The sequence below is a fragment of the Labrus mixtus genome, chromosome 3 (genome assembly GCF_963584025.1).
Source record: "Labrus mixtus chromosome 3, fLabMix1.1, whole genome shotgun sequence".
NCBI lineage: Eukaryota > Metazoa > Chordata > Actinopteri > Labriformes > Labridae > Labrus > Labrus mixtus.
Window position 1 is genome coordinate 33,660,035 of NC_083614.1, and position 26,643 is coordinate 33,686,677.

A 26,643-nucleotide genomic window follows, 5' to 3' on the forward strand; every position below is an offset into this window, starting at 1 on the left:
GAGACAAACACACACACACACACACACATGTTCATGAGACAAACACACACACATGTTCATGAGACAAACCCACACACACACACACACATGTTCATGAGACAAACACACACACATGTTCATGAGACAAACACACACACACATGTTCATGAGACAAACACACACACACACATGTTCACGAGACAAACACACACACATGTTCATGAGACAAACACACACACACACACATGTTCATGAGACAAACACACACACATGTTCATGAGACAAACACACACACATGTTCATGAGACAAACACACACACATGTTCATGAGACAAACACACACACACATGTTCATGAGACAAACACACACACACATGTTCATGAGACAAACACACACACATGTTCATGAGACAAACACACACACACATGTTCATGAGACAAACACACACACACATGTTCATGAGACAAACACACACACACACATGTTCATGAGACAAACACACACACATGTTCATGAGACAAACACACACACATGTTCATGAGACAAACACACACACACACATGTTCATGAGACAAACACACACACACACATGTTCATGAGACAAACACACACACATGTTCAGGAGACAAACACACACACACATGTTCATGAGACAAACACACACACACATGTTCATGAGACAAACACACACACACACACATGTTCATGAGACAAACACACACACACACACATGTTCATGAGACAAACACACACACATGTTCATGAGACAAACACACACACACACACACACATGTTCATGAGACAAACACACACACACACACACACACACATGTTCATGAGACAAACACACACACACACACATGTTCATGAGACAAACACACACACATGTTCATGAGACAAACACACACACATGTTCATGAGACACACACACACATGTTCATGAGACACACACACACATGTTCATGAGACAAACACACACACATGTTCATGAGACACACACACACACATGTTCATGAGACAAACACACACACATGTTCATGAGACAAACACACACACACACACACATGTTCATGAGACAAACACACACACACATGTTCATGAGACAAACACACACACACATGCTCATGAGACAAACACACACACACATGTTCATGAGACAAACACACACACACATGTTCATGAGACACACACACACACATGTTCATGAGACAAACACACACACACACATGTTCATGAGACAAACACACACACATGTTCATGAGACAAACACACACACACACATGTTCATGAGACAAACACACACACATGTTCATGAGACAAACACACACACACATGTTCATGAGACAAACACACACACACATGTTCATGAGACAAACACACACACACATGTTCATGAGACACACACACACACACACACATTTTCATGAGACAAACACACACACACACACACACATGTTCATGAGACAAACACACACACACATGTTCATGAGACAAACACACACACATGTTCATGAGACAAACACACACACATGTTCATGAGACAAACACACACACATGTTCATGAGACACACACACACACATGTTCATGAGACAAACACACACACACACACACATGTTCATGAGACAAACACACACACACATGTTCATGAGACAAACACACACACACATGTTCATGAGACACACACACACACACACATGTTCATGAGACAAACACACACGCGTTCATGAGACAAACACACACACACACATGTTCACGAGACAAACACACACACATGTTCATGAGACACACACACACACACACATGTTCATGAGACAAACACACACACATGTTCATGAGACAAACACACACACATGTTCATGAGACAAACACACACACATGTTCATGAGACAAACACACACACACACATGTTCATGAGACAAACACACACACATGTTCATGAGACAAACACACACACACATGTTCATGAGACAAACACACACATGTTCATGAGACAAACACACACACACATGTTCATGAGACAAACACACACACACATGTTCATGAGACAAACACACACACACATGTTCATGAGACAAACACACACACACACACGTTCATGAGACAAACACACACACATGTTCATGAGACAAACACACACACACATGTTCATGAGACAAACACACACACATGTTCACAAGACAAACACACACACACACATGTTCATGAGACAAACACACACACATGTTCACAAGACAAACACACACACACACATGTTCATGAGACAAACACACACACACACATGTTCATGAGACAAACACACACACACACATGTTCATGAGACAAACACACACACACACATGTTCATGAGACAAACACACACACAGATGTTCATGAGACAAACACACACACATGTTCATGAGACAAACACACACACACACACGTTCATGAGACAAACACACACACACACACGTTCATGAGACAAACACACACACATGTTCATGAGACAAACACACACACACACACATGTTCACAAGACAAACACACACACACATGTTCATGAGACAAACACACACACACATGTTCATGAGACAAACACACACACACATGTTCATGAGACAAACACACACACACATGTTCACAAGACAAACACACACACACACATGTTCATGAGACAAACACACACACATGTTCACAAGACAAACACACACACACACACACACATGTTCACGAGACAAACACACACACATGTTCACAAGCACACATGTTCATGAGACAAACACACACACACACACACATGTTCATGAGACAAACACACACACACATGTTCATGAGACAAACACACACAAACACATGTTCATGAGACAAACACACACACACATGTTCATGAGACAAACACACACACATGTTCATGAGACAAACACACACACACACATGTTCATGAGACAAACACACACACACATGTTCATGAGACAAACACACACACATGTTCATGAGACACACACACACATGTTCATGAGACACACACACACATGTTCATGAGACAAACACACACACACATGTTCATGAGACACACACACACATGTTCATGAGACAAACACACACACATGTTCATGAGACAAACACACACACACACATGTTCATGAGACACACACACACACATGTTCATGAGACAAACACACACACACACATGTTCATGAGACACACACACACACACATGTTCATGAGACAAACACACACACACATGTTCATGAGACACACACACACACACATGTTCATGAGACAAACACACACACACATGTTCATGAGACAAACACACACACACACACATGTTCATGAGACACACACACACACACATGTTCATGAGACACACACACACACACACACACACACATGTTCATGAGACAAACACACACACACACACATGTTCATGAGACACACACACACACACACGTTCATGAGACAAACACACACACACACACACACGTTCATGAGACAAACACACACACACACATGTTCATGAGACAAACACACACACACACACACATGTTCATGAGACAAACACACACACACATGTTCATGAGACAAACACACACACACACACACACGTTCATGAGACAAACACACACACACACACACACATGTTCATGAGACAAACACACACACACACACACATGTTCACAAGACAAACACACACACACATGTTCATGAGACAAACACACACACACATGTTCACAAGACAAACACACACACACACACACAATGTTCACGAGACAAACACACACACATGTTCATGAGACAAACACACACACACATGTTCATGAGACAAACACACACACACATGTTCATGAGACAAACACACACACATGTTCATGAGACAAACACACAAACACATGTTCATGAGACAAACACACACACACATGTTCATGAGACAAACACACACACACATGTTCATGAGACAAACACACACATGTTCATGAGACAAACACACACACATGTTCATGAGACAAACACACACATGTTCATGAGACAAACACACACACATGTTCATGAGACAAACACACACACACACATGTTCATGAGACACACACACACATGTTCATGAGACAAACACACACACATGTTCATGAGACACACACACACATGTTCATGAGACACACACACACACATGTTCATGAGACACACACACACACACACACATGTTCATGAGACACACACACACATGTTCATGAGACACACACACACATGTTCATGAGACAAACACACACACACACATGTTCATGAGACAAACACACACACACATGTTCATGAGACAAACACACACACACACATGTTCATGAGACAAACACACACACATGTTCATGAGACAAACACACACACACACACATGTTCATGAGACAAACACACACACACACATGTTCATGAGACAAACACACACACACATGTTCATGAGACAAACACACACACACATGTTCATGAGACAAACACACACACACACACATGTTCATGAGACAAACACACACACACATGTTCATGAGACAAACACACACACACACACACACATGTTCATGAGACAAACACACACACATGTTCATGAGACAAACACACACACACACATGTTCATGAGACAAACACATGTTCATGAGACAAACACACACACATGTTCATGAGACAAACACACACACACATGTTCATGAGACAAACACACACACACACATGTTCATGAGACAAACACACACACACATGTTCATGAGACAAACACACACACACACACATGTTCATGAGACAAACACACACACATGTTCATGAGACAAACACACACTCACACATGTTCATGAGACAAACACACACACACATGTTCATGAGACAAACACACACACACACACATGTTCATGAGACAAACACATGTTCATGAGACAAACACACACACATGTTCATGAGACAAACACACACACACATGTTCATGAGACAAACACACAAACACATGTTCATGAGACAAACACACACACATGTTCATGAGACAAACACACACACATGTTCATGAGACAAACACACACACACACATGTTCACGAGACAAACACACACACACACACACACGTGTAAAGAGAGACTCGTGTTCATGAGACAAACAAAGACAGACAAAATCTATGAAAGACGGCTGTTGAAGATGGGGTTGGTGAAGCAGAAAAGAGAATGCAGCGTCATCATGTGGAGAAAGATCCCACCAGATGTTCATCAGTCACGTCATATAAACGTCATCAATCCTGCCAACGCGCTCGCTGCTGTGACCACACATTGGCTCAGTTCAATTTTTTAAAAACAAACATATTGTATTTTCATAACAGGTGGTTTTTAGAGATATTGTGTTTTTATCTAAATTTATTCAGGGGGCGCGGGTAGCCTAGCGGTTAGTGTGCGCACCCCATGTACAGAGGCCTAAGTCCTCAGGAGCGGGCGCCCAGGGTTCCCTTCCCGCATGTCGTTCCACACTCTCTCTCTCTCTCTCTCCCAAAGGTTTCTGGCTCTAACGATCGTCCTATCTCTAAAATAAAGGCAGAGCAAGCCCTCACAAAAATCTTAAAAACAAAAACCTTGATTTTGTTGAATGCAATGTTTATTTTTTTTACGCTGACCAAAAGCAGGACTAGGAGGACTGCTTTAGGGTACAGCGAAAATGGATACTATTCATTTCTATGTGAAGCAGAGATACTATTTAATGTGCAGGGAAAAGCCAGCAGAGTTTTTCATTTTATTTTGAAAAAAGGATGATCTGAAGTTCACTTAAAAGCTTCAAAATAAAGCAGGTGGCTCATAAATCAAATGTGATTCAATCCAAACTTCAGAAAGTTCCTCCCCCCTATGAGTTGTACAGTGAGACGTTGATGTAAGCAGTAGATGACATGAGATAGTACGAGCTTGTAAACAGACATGCTCTTCTTTAAAACCGCAGCACGGCCATGTTGGGTTCACATGTCTCCTCAGCCAAACAATCCGTCACAGCGAGCAGCTAAATGAGCTTAATTGCAGTTGACAGCGGACGAGTGAAAGTGAGTGTGAGTCTTGACAGCATGTGTGTGTGGGGTGTGTGCACAGAGAGTGTGGGCGAGCCTGGTGGAGGCCACTCTAAATATATCTCTGAGGGGGGGGGGTGGGGGGTGAGAGGGTCTCCTCCTTGTTGGGTTGGGATCACTTCTACCTAATTAACTGCTACAGAAATATTTATCCAGGCTGCAGCTTGTCCCACTCTCATGATGTGTTTATGTGCTCTGGATGTGTGCACGGGTGGGGTGGACGGGAGGGGAGGGGGGCGCTGGTGTTCCCGGGTAGTGTGTGGGGTAATGCCAGGGGAGTCTCTGGTTTCGAGGTATTTGTGGTAGTGGGGGGACAGAAGGGTGGGGTCCACACTAACACCCCGGATCAGGTTCGGAGGACTGCTGGGTGTATAACCCTGAAGTCCCCCCCCCATCCCCAAATCAAGCCACCTTCTGTCTGTCCCAGGACCCCCATACAGTCCGGTTTAAGGGTCCACATGAAATCAGAGCAGGAGTATCCTGTGGAGGGATGGGCCAAAGGTTTAGGCATGGTGGGGGGGCGCGTGAGGGGGGTGTAAGAGAGGAGGCATAGCAAACAGACAGCTGGGCTCTCAGCACTCACAGGCAGCAGGGTGACAGCCAACACAGGTGCAGGGCATTGTGTGTGTGTGTGTGTGTGTGTGTGTGTGTGTGTGTGTGAGAGAGAGAGCGAAGGGCACCTGTTACAGGGTTGTTTGTCTGAATGAAATAAAAGAAGCTTTCCCTTTTAGAGCATCTACACTTTCGTCTTTGCAGGCAACACACACACACACACACACACACACACACACACACACACACACACACACACACACACACACACACACACACACACACACACACACACACACACACACACACACACACACACACACACACACACACACACACACACACACACACACACACACACACACACACACACACACACACACACACACACACACACACACACACACACGTTGTTTTGTAGTTTAGCACTGAAGCTTAAAACGATTGTGTAACAAAAGGATTCTTGATTTCTAGAACATCTCGAGGGAGGAGATGTATTTTTTTTCACTCTGTTGTTGAGTCATGCTTCACACACACACAGACACACACACATGTGCACTTAATGGAGAGACATCAGAGTGAGGGGCTTCACATGCAAGCGCCCGAGCAGTGGGGGGTTCAGAACCTTGCTCAGGAGAACCTCGGCAGTACTCAGGGAGTGAACTAGAATCTCTCCAGCAGGATGGCAAAGGGACTTGAACCAGCGACCCTCCAGGCCACGCCCCCAATTTCAGAACCTGTATCCCCAAACTCTGAGGCCCTTTTTCTTTCACCCTAACCGCTGTGAAAGCATCCCCCAGGTGACGCATATTTCAGGTAGCCCAAACCAACACCTGGCTTTGTACAGTCCATTTTAAAAAGGGGAGAGGGGCTGAGTGTAACTCATGGTGGTAGTGAACTGTTGCTGAACTCTAACCTTTAGGCTGCTGGTTTACCCATCACCCCCCCTCCCTTCTCTTCTCTTGAACGCCCCTACCAGGTCGAGTCTTACTCTCTCTCTCCTGTGTCATGGAAACAAGGAGTCTCGCCAAGAACATACATCTGATCCACGACGACTGTACCCAATACTGTGTCATCTTACATGCACACACTGTACCCTACCACCCGCCTCAGCAATGAAAAACATCAAACACTATGTTGTCTAAAAAATCTAGGCCGTGCATGACGCCGACTGTTACCTTCTCCTTGGCAACCTTATGAGAGAATGGGCAGGTCCCGTCTGCCTGCTTGCACGTCCCTCGTAGAAACCTGCAGAAAAAACAAACAGAGTCTGCTGAGCTGCAAATTATACCTTTAAAGTTTATTTGCAATGATAACATGAATGCATTTCATCAGAGATACAGGAGTATCCATGTTTTGGCCGTTGATTTAGTTTAAAAAATATATTTCTCATCTCAGTTTGATATGATGGAAAGCCTGAAGACCTAACAGCGGACACTAATAGGCTTCATTAAAAACTTAAAGAGGACATATTATCCCCCTCCTCCACCTTTTCAAACAGTCCCCTCCTCCACCTTTTCAAACAGTCCCCTCCTCCACCTTTTCAAACAGTCCCCCTGTGGTCTAAATGAAACATCTGTGCTTTGGTCAAAATATAACATGAATCAAGCACCAGAGGAGGTTTGTGACCCTGTATAAACCAGCTCTCTCAGAACGCTCCGTTTTGGTGTGTGTGTCTTTTTAAATGCAATGACTCCCCCCCCCCCCCCCCCGGAATCCCATTGTGACATCACAAGGAGAGCACATTAGAAACAGTATTTTTCTCTGTGTTGTAAGACTTACACAGACCACAAACAAAGGACTGGATGGTTTATTTCACATGTTGTGGGTCAGTAGACTCTCAGGTTACACAGATATATGTTCAAAAACACTGTACAAGTGGAAAGTTGCTTACTACTTTGGGCAGTCTCTTTTCATGACATGTTTTCCAGAGGTCGTTGATTTGCCTTTTATACAAAGTGACTACTTAGAGGTGAGAGGACATCAGTGGACAAACATGGAGGGCATTGCTGTTTGTTGTTGTTAATGACGTGTACACCTGAGATTACTCATGTTTGTACACACAGGAGAATTATGAGCCTCCAACGTGTGTGTGATGAATTGGCTGTTTTTGTTACCTGGTGCAGACGGCCACCTTGTCTGGGTCGTGGATGTAAGGGCAGCTGTTGCCGCGGTTACACTTTCCGAAGCGGTTGTAGTACATGCAGTACTGCTTCTGCTGCTTCTTGTGCTGAGCGTGTCTGATGATGGCGAGGCTCCGCTGGACTGCACGGCTAGTTTGAGAGAGACACAAAACCCACAGGTATCCACGGACCAATGAGAAGCAGCTTTTAATAATCAAAGAGGAAACTCACACTACGAGAGATTAATGTGTTCATTTTATTTTCATTTGAAAGGATTATTAATGGATTTACAGCTCTAAGTTTACTCGATGAAAGGCAGTCAATATTAGAGAGAGAGAGAGAGAGAGAAGGGGAGAGAGCAAGAGAGAGAGAAGGAGAGAGAAAGAGAGAGAGAGAAGGGGAGAGAGAGAGAAGGGGGGAGAGAGAGAGTGTGTCTGTGAGAGAGAGAGAAAGAGAGAGAAATAGAGAGAGAGAAGGGGAGAGAGAGAGAAGGAGAGAGAGAAGGGGGGAGAGAGAGAGTGTGTCTGTGAGAGAGAGAGAAAGAGAGAGAAATAGAGAGAGAGAAGGGGAGAGAGAGAGAAAGAGAGAGAGAAGGAGAGAGAGTGTGTCTGTGTGAGAGAGAGAGAGAAAGAGAGAGAAAGAGAGAGCGAGAAGGGGAGAGAGAGAGAAAGAGAGAAGGAGAGAGAGAGAGAGAGTGTGTCTGTGTGAGAGAGAGAAAGAGAGAGAGAGAGAGAGAGAAAGAGAGAGAGAAGGAGAGAGTGTGTCTGTGTGTGAGAGAGAAAGAGAGAGAGAGAGAGAGAGAGAGAGAGAGAGAGAGAGAGTGTGTCTGTGTGTGAGAGAGAAAGAGAGAGAGAGAGAGAGAGAGAGAGAGAGAGAGAGAGAGAGAGAGATAAAGAGAGAGAGAGGATCAGATGTAAAAGTCTTGGATGGATTTGATTTCTTGATGGTGTTGTATGAAGGAGGTCAGCAGGACGACCCACATATATCTGTTCATATATCTGTTCAGCACAAAGTTTCTAAAGTCGTATATGTATTCAGATCTGTTCACACTTCTTCAGTTTCACTTCTCCTGCTGAAAAGAGACGGCGGTGTGAAAGTCTTACCTGGCTAAATGACGAGTGCTGGAGCCTCGGTTGTACGCTGGATATGTGGCTGAAACCTGAGCGGTGCCGTAAGTCCGTCCTAAGCGTGGAGAGAAGAAACATATGAGTGAAGGACATCGTGTGCTCAAGCTTTGTGTCCAGTTTAAAAACTCAAAGCAGACGTTTGTAGTCTCTTCTTGTGATGGTTAGCCTTTAAAACTTTGATCTCAAATATGGAAACACACCACGTTTACTTGGACATGGGCAGAGAGTATAAATGGAGATATTTGAAGAACACTCAAAGCCTTCATATGTCACTCAGAGTTAGGAAGGTCTGCTTTTAGTTACTACTCACAAGGACACTTCAACTCAGGTCCTCAGAGATCTTTTTCTATAATTTAAAAATTCAGTTTTACACTCTGTTTAATGAACATGCTACACAAACATAGGCTGAAATACACACACATGCAGAAACAGGATCATATGGACATGCACTAATGGAGAGATGTCAGAGTGATGGGGCGGCCCACAGCGAGCGCTCCAGAGCAGTTTTTTTGGGGTTTGGTGCATTGCTCAAGGGCACCTCGGCAGTGCTCAAGAAGTGGACTGACACCTCTCCAGCTACCAGACCAATTCCTGGACTTGGTCCGTGCCGGGACTTGAACTGGCAACCCTCCGATTCCCAACCAAAGTCCCTACAGACTGAGCTACTGCCGCCCATCTTATCTTATAGAAATACATTCAAATATTTGGAAACCCAGATATAAGACTACAGTGTTTTTGTGAACGGCACCATAGGTCAATTGTCTTTCAACAATGTCATCACAGCTGTTGTTCTTACTCACTATTTTGACTGTATTTCATTGTATTTTCTTGCCTTTTAACTGCATGTACTATAATAATAATAATAATAATAATAATAATGATGATAATAATAATAATAAATTAGACGCATATTGCTTTTCTACTTTCTACTCAAAGACGCTGAACAAAACAAAACAACAAAAACAAAACAAAGAGGAGATAGTGTAAGAGAAGGAGGATGAGAGTGGAGGTTGTTAGTGGTTGTAGGATGTTGAAGAGGTGAGTTTTTAAGGATTTCCTGAAGGTGGAGAGTGATGTTTTTTGGGAGGGAGTTCCAGAGGGTCAGAGCAATTGAGAAGGGCCCTGTCCCCCCAGGACCGATGGTTAGTCCTGCAGGTGTTTCATTGTTGCTGTTTTTTGTATCTCGCCTCTTTTCTGTTGCTGTCTTAACCTCGGCATCGCTGCAAACGAGGGTTCTCCCTCAATGAAGTTACAGGCACTAGGGCAAATGTGCAATTTACAACAGTACCTCTTAATTATGTGCAATACTCTAGTACTGTGACACTCTAGTACTCCAACACTTTACCTCCCTTAGCAGCACTTTATGCACTTTAAGCACTTTTAACTCTGATGGACACTTTATACTGGTTCGTTTTGAAAAAAAGAAAATATACTTTATACTGGTATGTGTCTGTTAATTAATGTACAGTATATGTTGCTGTTTTGTCATTACTTGTATTGGTCTTGCTTGTCATCGTGATTTTATGTAACTTTGTTTTAATGTTTTCCAACAACCTGCCAAGGGACTACAGGTGGAAATTAGCCTATGGCTATAATCAGGCATATTTACATTTTTATGTTCATTAATGTGCACTGGTCCCTATTTAAATAAATAAACACTAAAATGTGCTTTCTGAGGATTGAAATAAAATTAATGAATGATGACCTGTGAACTTGTACTAAAATGTGGCTGCAGCTGTTTTACTTTTAGAGGTATGTTACACTTTGTTTCTGAAATCTGTTCTCTCTCCTCTTTACTGACGTCTGCTGTGAGATTTAACCGAGACGTCACAAGCTAGTAGTTGTGCATGGTCATGAAGACAGAGAGGCATCATTGAAGTTAAAGCTTTAGTTTAGAGATCTTTTTGATTCATTCAAACAAGTGTTCTCATCTGGAATATCTGGACGGTTACTCTCAAGTCCTTTTTGAAAATTAAAAAAAGGAGATTATTATAAGGCCTCACATCAGATTTTGACAGAAGTGAAGCTGCAGCCAGATTCAATAACAACCTGATACGAGCGCAGTTATTTATACTGCTGTGGTTTGACACATTGGTGTCAAAGCCAAACGTGACGTCCATCTGTGTCCGAGAACATAGTAAACATGATGCACCCGATGCACTGCAACAACAGGGGAGAGATGTGTGTGTGTGTGAGTGTGTGCCATGAGGCGAGTGGAGGCGAGGACATGGAGGCTGTGGTTACACATGGCCTCTAACTTTGGAACTTTTTTTGGCTGTTAAATCTCTCATCGGGTGTTCGCTCTGGTTTGATTTAAGCAGAGCAGAATTACAGATCGGTGGCTTCACACCAACAAACCAATGTGGAGCTGGCTGAGGGAGGATGTGAGGACCCCTGAGAGTGTGTGTTTGTGGAGGATGCAGGAATGTGTGTGTGTGTGTGTGTGTGTGTTGGGATGCCGGTCACGAGTTCCAAACAGAATGGAGCTCTTCAATCTGACCTGCAGGTGTAGCTGGTACTGAGAGTGTATGAAGAGAAAAGTGGAGGAGTAGATCCAGGCTTTAATCTGCACCGTCCAGTTCTCCAGACCTCCCCCCCCCCCTCGCTGCTCTGACAGATGACAACTTTATTATTTCAGATGGCAAATCCAGCCAGCTCCCCCCTAAGTCTATTAGAGACAGAGCTGCAGCCACAAACATGAATAAACACTCCTCTGTCACCTCGGGGTGCACACAGACTATATCCTCAGTGTGTGTGTGTGTGTGTGTGTGTATGTGTGTGGGGGGGGGAGATCAAAACCTCAGAGCATATTAGGAACAGACTCTTTAGCATGGTTTTCAGACTTAAATATAATATAAATCAAGTATCTCCTCTGAAAATAACTCTGTGAGTCATGACTGTCTACAATGGGTGTAACACCCGAGTCCCACTGTCTGTGATGTTTTCAGAGTTTTCAGAGTCCTATCTTCACTTTGTTTACATCGCCAGGACGGCCGGCTGACTCCTCCCAGTACAACATGTTGTATTGAAACATTATTGAAGTATGAGACGTGTTGAGAGGTGTAGTGACAGTACAGGTCACACTACCTGTTCTGTTGATGGACATGTTGGACCCCACAGTGCGGGACAGCTTATTGGCCGACACTCGATACAGGGAACCACCGATCCAGCACATGGCGCTTCCTCTCCAGTGCTGAGCGTGTGGTGGGGGTCTGTCGTGGGGGGGTCGCATACGATTCTGAAGGAAACTCCTGAGGAGAGAGAGAGAGAGACAGAGAGAGAGAGAGAGAGACAGAGACAGAGACAGAGAGAGAGAGAGAGAGAGAGAGAGAGAGACAGAGAGAGAGAGAGACAGAGAGAGAGAGAGAGAGAGAGACAGAGAGAGAGAGAGAGACAGAGACAGGGAGAGAGAGAGAGACAGAGAGAGAGAGACAGAGAGAGAGAGAGACAGAGAGACAGAGAGAGAGAGAGACAGAGAGAGACAGAGACATGGAGAGAGAGAGACAGAGAGAGACAGAGACAGGGAGAGAGAGAGACAGAGGGAGAGAGAGAGAGAGACAGAGAGAGAGAGAGACAGAGAGAGACAGAGACAGGGAGAGAGAGAGACAGAGGGAGAGAGAGAGAGAGAGAGAGAGAGAGAGAGAGAGACAGAGAGAGACAGAGACAGGGAGAGAGAGAGAGAGAGAGAGAGAGAGACAGAGAGAGAGAGAGACAGAGAGAGAGAGAGTTTATATTGAATAACTTTAATGACTGAATTTGTATTTCTGTTGATTCAAACTTAAAATGTTGTGTTCAGGTTACAAAGTGTGGGGGGGATTTTTCAGTCATGCAATTCTCCCAAACTGGAAAGATTATCTGTTCATTCCTCCCCCAGGTCCACCCCTCTCCTCAGAATCTCCCCTCCTCACTTTATGTTTCCCATCCTCTAGTCTCCCCTCTCTCTCTCTCGCCCCTCGTCCCTCCCTCCCTCTCTCTCTCTCTCTCTCCCATGTCACAGCACTCTGTTAAATTGCTCCTCTAATGGAAAGGACGGCAGTGTGGAAATGGAGAGAATTGAAAAGAGGAGAGGAGGAAATCAATGAGATAATAGGCAGGGCAGGGGGCCAGGGCAGCGAGGTTGGCCCCCTACACTGGAGCGTCCAGACCACACACACACCCACACACACACACACACACACAAAACACAAAACACAGTCCTGCTACAGTATGTACAGTACACACAATCACAGGCCTCTTCACACACATGCCCACCGTTCAGAAGTCACTCAGCAGACGTGTGTGTGTGCGGTGCTGTGAGTACGGTGTGTACGGGGCTGCTGGGTGGTGGTGGTGGTGGTGGTGGTGTTGGGGGGGTGCAGGGGTTATGGCGATAAATTGCGCTGTCCTGTCACTTCTATTTGGGGCGGATTGGGGCTGGTGTGCAGGGTGCCGCTGGAGGTAATTTGCTGCCGTATTTCAGATGGGCTGGAAATGGGTTTAGAGCGAGAGTTCATGCCTCCCATTACAGAGAAAAAGAGAGGGTTACCCTGAATGCACGCAGCGCAACAAAACAACTGACACGGACGCTTAACACGCTTGCAGCCGGTCGAGAGCTGCTGCACTGCTGCAAATAAATAAAAAATAAAAAACAGAGCGACTACCAGCTGCACTCACGTACACGATCTACCTGACTGCGTGTCATAACTCAGCCGCACAGACACTCAGTTTCACCTGATACAAGATCAGTGGCTGCCCTACACGGGGCAACTGCAGCCATGGGAGCCGTAATGGAGGCTAATGTTGGAGCGCTGACTGCCACCCGGGGAGGCTTAAACAAGGAGCGGGCGGCGCGGGGAGCCACAATGGAGGTTAATGGGGATATGACATGAACAGTTAACACAGACGGCAGTTAACCCTGACACGGGGGGGGCTGAAGCCAGGGGGGAGGGGGGTGACCGGGGGTGTTATACACCAGTCTGTTAGAAGGGTTTTCACACGGGGGGATTCATATAGTGACCGAAACCTGCCACACATTTGTTTGTTTTCTATTTCAGTAGATTTAACGTTTACCTCACTAACTGTAGTCACTTCTTTTCTAATGAATTATGCTCAAATGGTTTGATTCCACTTGTATACAGCACTTTATGTTGATTTTAAAAAAGGAGTTTAATTTTGTCCTGGGAGTAAGGATACACTCAGATGAGCCAGCATGTTTTAAAGCAGTGTGAAGACTCTTAAAGAAGAATAAATTAAATACAAACGTGAACATATCTGGGTTGGTAGTTGTGTTTGTTATTTGGTCAAAGTGTCCTGAAAGCTTCATTTGGACTGAAATTAAGTCCTCAGACTCCTGTGGAACAGCACCACACACACACACACATATATATATATATATATATAATGTGAATGTGTTTCAGCATTAGTGTAAACAGCCTCTAAAGGAGGAGATTAGCTCTGCATTAAGGCAATCTGCCTGCAATGAGGGGACTGGAGAAAAGAGACAAAGCATCAAGAACAACAAATATATAAAGGACTCTTTGTCTCTGGACTCTCTTTGGTCTGTTCTCAGTGATGTCCCAAACCTTCAGCTGAGACCCTCCAGGACCCTGATAAACAAATCCTCCCAGAGTCAAATCAACGTTCCCTTCACACATCCCTCGCAGGATTAATACAGTATATCTTCTTCTTCTTTTCATACGTTCCCTGACCAGGGACCAGGAAAGACACTTCATGCACTCAAAAACATAAAATGTTTACTTTAATTAAATTATTATCATTTTTTAAAGATCTATTTTTGTGCTTTTTGTGCCTTTAATGTAGAGTTAGGACAGTGGATAGAGTCGGTAATCAGGGAGAGAGAGAGAGAGTAGGGAATGACATGGATTTGAACCTGGGTCGCCCGCTTTGAGGACTACAGCCTCCATACATAGGGCGCACTAACCACTGCACCACTAGCGCCCCTAATTAAATGTATTAAGTAGACTTTTTCCATCTAAATATACTAGGTTAGATCAAGTCGAACCTAACGTAATGTAATTAAAAATGATTTTAAGGTCATCCAACTAAATGAAAGTACTTCAGATCGACATAAAATATTCAAGATATCACGACTAATCATGTGTGTCCTTACAAAGAAAGATGTCTGGATGCTCCAACAGATTGAACAAGAAGTTTAAAAAAAACAACTGACTGATTTCTGTAGAATCTCAAACCACATACGAAACGTTACAAGTCTTGTTCACTACACTGGAGACTGATTTGTTCCTCTAAATTTCAAAGTGTTGTACCCGGTAGATCTAGAGGAACTTGAGTGGAGAAAGAAGTTTAAAAACCAGATCAGAATATCAGAATAAGTCCTTAACCAGGAAGAGGCTGAAGAAAGAAATACTCAAAGTGGATGAATGTGTTAATACATTGTTGAGAATAACAAGAAGTTCTGTAACACAAAAAAAGATGCTTTTATTGAAAACTGGGCAACATGGAGTTCATTAGACCAGATTCTTTGTCAACTTCCTGTTTTATTTGTATTATTATTCGTGTTTTTTCTCTTTGCCTCCTTTTTCTTGCCAAGTGTGTACGGTCTGAAAACAAGTATGGTTCACTCAGTCCAACATTTGTAAGTAAGAGACGACGTGATTAAACTCAGTGACTCACGATGACTTTTACAAGTTTCACTCACAAAGAACGATGATTTATTATATTTAGGTTTTTGATGCTAATCAGAACTTTTAAGAACAGCTGTCCATGTTGTTGCTGATGATGATATACGGGGATCGTGCGTTTCAGTCCATAGAACCAATCCTCGACCCATCTCACTACGTCTTTCTGTTTCTGTTGAGTCTTTTAAAAAACAATTAAAAACGTTAATGTTTAGTCAGGCTTATGGGTAATCAGGTCCACCCAGTGTACCTACTCATCTATGTTTTATAGGATCTTATATTGTCGTCCATGACATACTAATTTTTTCTTTTTTCTTCTTTTATTGTATGTATGCTGTTGTTGTTTTTTGTTGATGTAAAGCACTTTGTGACCTTTGTCTGCGAAAAAGCGTTTTACAAATAAACTTTATTATTATTAATATATCACCTTTAATTGTTAAAAAAAAGTGTTCTTCCTCTGGTCACTTCCTGTCTGATCAGACTCAAAGCTGTTTGTTGTTTCCTCCTCTCTTGATCCTTACTCGTGTTGTTCTTACTCTCTGATGATCGTCTCTTTGGATCCACATTACTGTAGTTTGAGTCTCAGTTTGTTAAGATTCCTCCGGACAAAGTTAACAGCAGTTTGTAGTTCCTTGTGTTGTCTTGCAAAACTTAAAGTCTTTATATGTGATGTTTTGATCCAGCAGATGTCGCCCTTGAGCACCAGAATGAAACCAAAACAACTCACGGTGCATTGTTGTGTTAGCATGCTAATGCTAGCGATCTTTATTCTGCTCGTATCTTCACACTGCATGTAAATTTACCTGAAATGAGCGTGATCTAGAAACACAGTTAAGCAGTGAGTACAGTATGTTATTCTTCTTTTCTCTAGTCCCTCAATTAAACAACTTTTATACACGAGGGGAGGAGTCAGCCGGCCGTCCCGGCGATGTAAACAAAGTGAAGATAGGACTCTGAAAACTCTGAAAACATCACAGACAGTGGGACTCGGGTGTTACACCCATTGTAGACAGTCATGACTCACAGAGTTATTTTCAGAGGAGATACTTGATTTCTACATTTAAGTGTGAAACATCACAAAGACTTTAAAGAAAATAATTTCAGGTCACAGTAAGAGAAAAAATAACTTCCTAAAAAAGAAAAGGTGAAATTACGTCAAGAAAAAAGGGAGTAATGAAGGAGGGGACAAGGACACAATCAAATCCCCCAGAGAGTCGTCAGCATGCGCAGGTGTGTGTGTGTGTGTGTGTGTACCGCTCTGACCATGCGATGCACGGATAAAAGGAGAGCGCAACTCAGCACTACGGCCCGCGTTGATGAATGATCCGACTTTTGTTTTAGTGACAGGGAAGAATTTGGAGGGTCGCGCGGCTGCTCTGAATAATGCTGCTCTCGTCTTATTTGTCTGCAAACCCAAGCATTAGTAAGCTCATATTGGGAAACAGTTACCCTTGAAACAGAGCGCAGCGAAAAACAGTCATCGGGCTAATTCTGCTGCTCTTCTTCAGGGCACTTAAAGGAAACCAACGCGGGCTCATTACGCCATCGAGACGCCATCAAATCCAACTTAAAGGGATCCGAGTGTAATGAACAAAACTCCACTTTCAGAGCGAGAAACAAACTCTTAGGAGGGAGTTTGTGCTGAGTGCGAAGCGAGAGGAGCCTGTAGGTGATGGGCGGATGACTGATGTGATAAGTAATGAGTGAATGAATGAATCAGGGGAATCAGAGGCGATGAACGGGGGAGGGGAAAAGAGGAGAGAAGTGAAGAAGAGGGAGCGCTGCTTCACTTTATTGCCCGGTCTCTTACATCCTGTACTGATCGATACTGAAGCACTAAAGGAGATGAGCGTGTGTGTGTGTGTGTGTGGATGTATACACTCAAAAATAGTGTACTTCTTTAGAGTTGGGGGGTTAAATAAACTAAAAAAGGAAAACAAAGGGGCAAGATTAAGCATCGAGAATTGGAAGATTTCAATCCCTCCTTCAGAGAGCAAACACAAACGGGCCGAGCACACTGAGATATTGAAATGAAAGAGGCGGCGGCTGAGAGAGAAGCAGGGAGGGGGGTGTGAGGAGTGATGATTGGGGGGGGGGGGGGGGGGGGGGGACGACTGTAATTTATCCCTACGGTGTGTGCGTGCTTTACGGCTTTTTTTAATTCAACTCCTGCTACTGTTAATGGAGTTAATGTTGAGATTATATCTATTTGCTGGTGGCGCGGGCTGAAATACTGCAGCCGATTCCAACACCCCCCCCTTAAATCACTCGCCACGCACTCTATGTCTGGAAACAGGTAAGAGCAAGGCATTCTGGGTAGGGAGAACTCGTCTTCCTGTGGGCCTGGGAACAAAAAAAAACATCCATGTGAGAAGGTTTGTGATGTGATGAAAGAAATGTGTAAATAATCCTCTCTCTCCTCGACGTTTATTTGGCTTTATCAATGTGTGCCCGGAGGGAGGCTATGGTCCTCCGAGTGGGCATGCAGCCAGGGTTTGAATCCGACCTGTGGCTCCTTTCCCGCATGTCATTCCCTTCTCTCTCTCTCTGATTTCTGACTCTATCCTCTGTCATATCTCAAAATGAAGTAATCAAAAGCCCCAAAAATAATTATTTAAAAAAATATATATATCCTCGTTTGTATCATGATGTTTATGAAAGTGTATCAACCAGGAGTTAAAATGAAGAAATGAAGGATTAAAAATCACACCACAGAGCATCTAAGGAGCCTTGATAATCTTACAAGAACAGCTGGATTTTAACCTTAGAGTCCTGTGCTATTTTGTTAAAGATGGCCCTAAGGGGGGGGGGGGGGGGGATAAGAGATAAGAGCAGAGAACATATGAGGACAGGATTCAGAGGGTCTGATAGGCCAAAGATGAAGAGCAGCACTCAGAGAATATGAGCTCTTCAAAGTGAGAAAAGTGTTAAACAGATAGATAAGCATGAGAAGGTAGCACATTGATGGGTGCAAGGAGGTGGTGGGGGGGTAATCCACTATCTCTGGGGACCCGACCTGTTCCCCCCCCCCTCCCTATCTCTTCCCTCACTTCTACACACTTGGTGATATTTCACGAGATGTCACGGGGCTCAAATTGAAAATCCCTTGATGAATCAATATTTACTGCAGCAGCTAAATGAATAGTAATAAGTCACAAGAGTCCAGTCACCGCACAGCCCCCCCCTCTGTCTCACCAAATCTGGATTACACAAATGAACCCCCATCACCAGCACACACACACACACACACGCGCGCGCGCACACACACACACACACACACACACACACACACACACACACACACACACACACACACACACACACACACACACACACACACACACACACACACACACACACACACACACACACACACACACACACACACACACACACACACACACACACACACACACACACACACACACACACACACACACACACACACACACACACACACACACACACACACACACACACACACACACACACGCGCACACGCACACACACACACACACACACACACACACACACACACGCAGATAAGAACTGTGCTTCAGTTTTAAAGGCTCTTAAAAAAAAAGTAGAAGAATAAGTTGAAGACATTTTTTTGGGGGGGGGGGGGGGGGGGTTTGCACTTGAAGGTTCTCACTATCTGACAGAGCTGGGTACACCTCTACTCATTTGTTAAAGGTTAATTATCTGTGTTCAATGTTTCATTTATTTTCAACATGCACAGCTCAACCGTCCCTTCTGCCTCCGTACATGTGTGGTGCTGACCCCCGTCCTATGACTGGATTTTCATGTTCTGGTTGACTCAGGACGGTTCTGGGTTTCTCCCAGCCAATGGCAAATCAGAGAGTGGACGCCAGGGATAAAAGTGTGTGAAGGTAATGTACGAGAAAAAATCCATTATTTGTAGATTTTCAATACGCACATGTGAATCATTTTGAAGTTTCTGAGTCATCAAGGCCTCTTAAAAACTCAAATCTATCCACATTGTACCCGTTAACGCTGCTCTGAACTTCAGTTAAATAGGAACAGAATTACCTGATTAGCTCAAATTAAAGTTTGTCTTTGTCAAACGTACAATATGTAGATATTGTTAGAATTTGTACATTAAAATATCAAAATGAATTCCAACTTGACTAAACCTTCACACTTCATTATTGAATTATTTACCAGTGTTATTGCACATTGCATTTGTTTCGTCATATCCTGCGGCCCTTGTGAGAATAAATGTGAACGGCCGAGTGCGAGGGGATTGACGTTTGAAAAATGAACAAACACGGGGAAAGAAGAGGGAGGAGTTGTAATGACATTAAGAAAAAAAGACCAACCAACCAACCCGGTTCTCTTTCTGTGCATGCGTCCTGAGTGAGGAGCTTTCCCCTCCTGCAGGAAATTAATGTGAGCAGCTCAGTGGTGTAAATGGTTTATTCTCTGGGTTATCTACTGTGTAAAAATGAGCACCATAAATTCCCGACCTCTTCCACTCGTGCTGCACATGACGGTGACATAAAAGGGCGCCGCGCTGCACTGAAGAATGTTACCCCCACTGAGGCACATTAAAGCCAGACATGCACGAGCTGTGTGTGTGTGTGTGTGTGTGTGTGTGTGTGTGTGTGTGTGTGTGTGTGTGTGTGTACCTGGCAGTCTGGATCCTCTTGGCTCTCCATGTGAGGGCGGGGTTATAGTGGGATATGTGCGCGGTGCTGGAGCCCGGACGGGTCACCATCTTGTAGCGTGTCCTAAACACCCGCTGATATGTGGGGCTGCGATTGGAGGAGGAGGAGGAGGAGGAGGAGGAGGAGGAGGCGACATGACCTAAAGGAGAGCAGGGACAGATCGGTGTGAAAATCTGATAATTTTAAATAATTACCACAAAAGTGAAACCACCTGAAATCACTGACATAAACACATTTATCTGAATGCATACAAGTTTACACACACACACACACACACACACACACACAGAAACACACTCACACACACACACACACACACACACACACACACACAGAAACACACACACACACACAGGAGTTTGTGTGAGGACTCTGGCAGGTGTGCTCTTTAATAAGCTTCACATATAAAAATGAGAGGGAATAACAAAGGCAGAATTTTTATGAGCCTAATAAATCACATCCTCTGTCTGTTTCCTCGCTGCCCTCATCCCTCCTGCCTGCTCCCCCCCCTCCCCCCTCCTCACTATAAGTCTCATTCGTTATATCATTTCACAGATCCATCAGAGTAGAGGCGTAAGAGTCGAGATATCGGGGAAAGAAAAAAAGAGAGGACTGAGTGTATTTATTTATTTATTTGAGCTGTGTATCCATCACGTTGTTTTATGACGGCCTGCGCTGGCTGAGAGGAGGATTTGCATCGAGGGTCGCGTAAGTCTTTGGTCACTTTAAAGGCGGGGTTGTTAATTTTCTTCCAGATCCACTTTTTAAGATTCTGGTGTAAATTGTCTTTAGGTCCTGACAGACATTAATAACTCAGGTTCTCTGAAAAAGGAACAAAGAAAATCCATCATCTGTATCAGTTTGTAAGTCTGTAAAAACTTCAACCAATGTCTGCCACGAAGTACCAATCTGATGAACCAATCAGACGCCTCCCTGTCTCCCTGCTCGCTCTCTCCCTCTTGTAGCTCACACTCAGAGCTCGTCACCGATGACTTTAGGAGTTTATACCGTGAGTTTACTGAATGAGACATGAGACGACGTAGTTTCTACACAATGCAAGAGATGAGCTGAGGGGGCGTGGCTTATGAGGGAGCACAGAGGGGAGGGGGTGGGGGTGCAAACGGAGCACTGAGGGAATGCTACTTTCAAAATCATGCTAGTTTTTCGAAAATGACCAACCCTGCCTTTAAGTTTTAAACCCAAATCAAACACTACATTACCCAGGATCCTCTTTGCTGAGGTCAAACATGATGGGAGAAAAAAAAGATAAAGGTAAAGTTGTCCTTAAAGTGAGTACAGTATGTTATTCTTCTTTTCTCTAGTCCCTCAATTATTTTATACTCGAGGGGAGGAGTCAGCTGGCCGTCCCGGCGATGTAAACAAAGTGAAGATAGGACTCTGAAAACTCTGAAAACATCACAGACAGTGGGACTCGGGTGTTACACCCATTGTAGACAGTCATGACTCAGAGTTATTTTCAGAGGAGATACTTGATTTATACATTTAAGTGTGAAAAATCACATATAAAGACTTTAAGTCGGTCTCTTAAAGAATTTCTATGAAATAAAAACACAAGCTTTTCTTCATAGAAAAGAAAAAGACGTACACTACTGAAGCCTGAAAAACAAGGTTTAAAGCAACATGAATCAGCTTCTCACTCTATCCATTTCTATTATTCCACCAGAAGAAGAAACAACTGTCTCGCATGTCATTATCAGCGCTCCCTCCCCCCTCCTACCAATCATTCACCGAGGTGGTCAGTGACAGCACTCTGTCTTCCTAATGAGTGAGGAAAAGACAGAGTGAAGAGAGGTGTGAAAGAGGGATAACAAATGAGTTTATATACCCGCCGAGAGGAGCTCATTTCCTATCACCTCTCTCACAAGTCTTTAATTGCCAATTGTCAGGATTGTTGCCGTTTTAATTAGCATCCAATAACCAAACCGTGACCACAAGGGCCGCGGTGACAAACAATAAAATGATTCGATTTCCACTTCTACACACTTCTACTCCCTCTCATTCTCCCCCCCCCCTCGGGCGCTGCTTTCATTTGTCAGCCGGGATGCAGCTCTGGATCAGCTGGAGAATTCATCTCAGACAAACAGTTACCGCTGAACAAATCACTGCGAGCTAGGCGCCCCACCAGAGTGCTGGCTGCACGTCGAGGACACACACAGAAAGCTAACCTTGACTATTTCTCTACTAAAACTGTGCAATCTGCTGAAAACTGGACAATATTTATACATCAAAACGTGCTATCTATACATGAACCGTGCAATATCTACGCTGTTAATCCATCAGTGTATATACATATTTGTAAATATTGTTTATATTCTCAATTACCTGCGCTTGAACATAGCTTATTACTTATACTACTTTATTATTGCTTTCACTTGGTAGTTATTCTTTTTATATTGTTATACTATTTTTATTTTGTTTTATATAGTGAAACTTATCTTTACTTCCTACTGATTTTTGGTGTTATGAGCAACTGTAGCAAACAAATCTCCCCCTGGGGTTAATAAAGTATTTCTGATTCTGTTTGTTACAGACGTTCACTTAATAGTAAACATCGTTCACATATATGAAGGTTCAAGCTATTAATGGATATGTTTTAAGTCCTGTACCAGGGTACCTGCAACAACATCCCTGTCCTTTCTGACAGTGGGACAGGTATGCTAACAAGTGTGCAAGGGAGTAAGAAGGAGGAGAGTGTACAGGTGGAGGGAGCGAGGAGGTTTGTATTACTTGCCCGGCTTGAAGTCACTTTTTCTCCCACAATCCATCTGTATTGCAGTCAGAGCTATTTGGGCGTCCTGGCAGATGACAAATAGGGCTTGTCAAAGGTGTTGCCTCGATTCTCCACCTCCCACCTTGTGAACGCACCTCCCCCAGCCCCCCAGCCCCCCACCCCAGCATCTCTAACCTGCACCTCAATCTGCCTCTAAACCCTCTCGCTTCAACATCTTGACACCTGCCGTGTCCACAACATTGTCACACAGCTGTTCCACCCCAGCTCCTGTTAAATGACATCTATAGTGAGCTGTATTGTTAGTGTGTATTCCTGTATGTGTGTGTGTGTGTGTGTGTGTGTGTGTGTGTGTGTATGTGTGATGTGTGTGTCAGCAGGGATGGATGGACGCTGTTGCTCTGATTGTAAACCACTGCAGGTTGTGTTGGTTGAGTGGCTCTGGGAGCAATGGGGTCTCAATCTTCCACTGTGGGCCCCATGACCAATGAGCATGTGAGCACACACACACACACACACACACACACACACACACACACACACACACACACACACACACACTTACTCACACATATACACCTGGGGTCTCAATCTTCCCCCTAATAGACCTTTGACAGTGGCCTGCCTTTGCAGTGTGTGGGGGAGCGAGCACAGTGTTGCCCTGTGAAGCTGTGAAGACACCGTTTGTAAAACGCATGCCGCTCGCACGCCGTCCATCTATCTCCCTCTGACTCGCTGCTGTGAATCTACAGATAATCTACTCCAGATCCCCCCCCCCCCTCCTGCAGGCAGCCTGCCTTTCACCCTTTCACCACCAGAGCCACAGGGTTGATTCAAACTCTTTTCTCAGTCTCTTGGAACATATTCACACATAATTGGATATTGTTGGTTCAGGATTTGAGTCAATAACGTTTCCCTCTGCACCTTTAAGAAAAAGCTAAAGACCCAGCTCTTTCATGAATACCTACTAACTTAATGATGATGGTCTCCATATTATTGATGATGATGATGGTAATGACGATGGTTTTTGTTTGATAACGTTGACTTATAAGATGGTTTCTATACTGATTAGAGCTCTCAAGAACTGCCCTCAATGTTGTGCTTTGCCTCTGGTCACTTCCTGTCAGCACCTGTGTGTCCAATCAGACTCAAAGCTGATCGTTTGCTCTTACTGACATTGTTCCCTTTTTTCTAGATCCTTGCTTGTGTTGTTCTTACTCTCTGATGTATGTCGCTTTGGATAAAAGCGTCTGCTAAGTGAATTGTAGAAAAACTTAAGCATGCATCTCTGCAACCTGCTGTTTCAGTATAGTTTTATACAGTGTGATGTATAGGGACGTTCCTTGTGAATAATTATCCTGGGGATTTAAATTTAAACTCACACTAGTCGACTAGACTGAAGGCAAGAAAATGTGACGTGCATTGCTCTGGATGTGAATAATGTCAAAATTGTTTTTTTAGCAGTGCAAACACCGCCAGCCCTGAGCTCTCCTCTCAGGTGAACCTCTACTGGATGTGTGTTGTGCATTGCTCCGGTCGAGTGGTTATATGCCAGGTTAACCTGCCACAGCCTATACAGAAAGCGTTATCTGACTAAGACTATGGAACGACCTGCCCGAGGAGATCAGGTCGGCAGAATCAGTCATCTCTTTTAAGTCCTTTCTTAAGACACACTTTTTCCAGCGAGCCTTTCCTGATTTTTGTTGATTTTAAATTGATACTATTTTCACTTTTTAGAATTCCTTTAAAAGAATTGTATGTATTTTACAGTTCTTTTAAAAGTGATTTTTATTCCTTAATCTTGCTGTTTATTATTCTATGACCTGCCTGTTTTTTTTATATTTGCTGTCCTAGTGGTGGGTGTCTGCATTACAGCTTAGACACAACATGTGATCGGCATCGTGGGCCAGAAATAACAAAAGTATTAATAAGGAACTGGTCATTCAGGTGCCGACTAGTGAGGGTGACAACGTTAACCCTTTAGTCAGCTAGTCTCCCACAAACCGCCCGCCAGGAGGACCACAGCCTCCACAAATGGGGCGCGTGCACCAACCACCGTGCCACCAGCGCCCCAAAACTACGACATTCTTGAAGGCCTGGAGCTCGCTCGGTGTAACTTTTGGAAAACCAACTCTTCAAACCAAATCAAAGGTTATTTTTTTTCTCATGTATCCTCTCTGTGATATAAGAGGATACATGGAAGTCCAGCTGAGGACTCCACTCAAAGTTGTGACAAATCACTGATGCAGATGCTGCTTTATCAGCATAAATGTTCCAGCACACATAAGTGGATCTGGAGGTGTTGAACTAGAGTCACATCCTTTAAGACGACTGAGCCTCGTCTCACTGATGTGGACTAGACTTTGGATAAAGTTGTCTGCTGCTACAGAGCTTTTCTATCTCTCTACCCTCAGCCCTCTGACTGGGGCTACTGACAGGGCATAGCACCACCCCCACCCCCCTTCTCCATCCTCTTAGCGATCCCCCCAGTGATCTCCTTCTCCATACCTGACGGCTAATTCAGTGAACAGCGGTCTCTGTCTGCCCCCTCCCTGGGACGAGTCGATGGATAATAAATCTTATTATTGACAGTGCCTGTTCCCCCTGCCATTCCGTGTCCCCCCTCCCCTGGGGCTCATCTTCTGACTCCCACTGCTCCGGCGCTCTTACAGGAGACAGCGGTGCCATGCTAACATCAGATTTAACAAGGGAGTTACCACAGTTTAATATCCCACTG

General features: G+C 44.1%; 1 protein-coding gene across 1 annotated transcript in view; it reads right to left on the reverse strand.

Moving 5' to 3' along the window:
• The window catches only part of zc3h3 (zinc finger CCCH-type containing 3), a 63,956-nt gene that overhangs the window by 12,810 nt on the left and 24,503 nt on the right, over nt 1-26,643 (reverse strand). Inside the window, exons 2-6 of the mRNA XM_061034653.1 lie at nt 21,119-21,296; nt 12,919-13,082; nt 9,808-9,886; nt 8,699-8,854; nt 7,760-7,829 (exon numbers count right to left, since the gene is read on the reverse strand). Coding sequence (XP_060890636.1) covers nt 7,760-7,829; nt 8,699-8,854; nt 9,808-9,886; nt 12,919-13,082; nt 21,119-21,207 — 558 coding nt within the window. The 5' untranslated portion in view covers nt 21,208-21,296. The remainder of the gene's footprint in view (nt 1-7,759; nt 7,830-8,698; nt 8,855-9,807; nt 9,887-12,918; nt 13,083-21,118; nt 21,297-26,643) is intronic.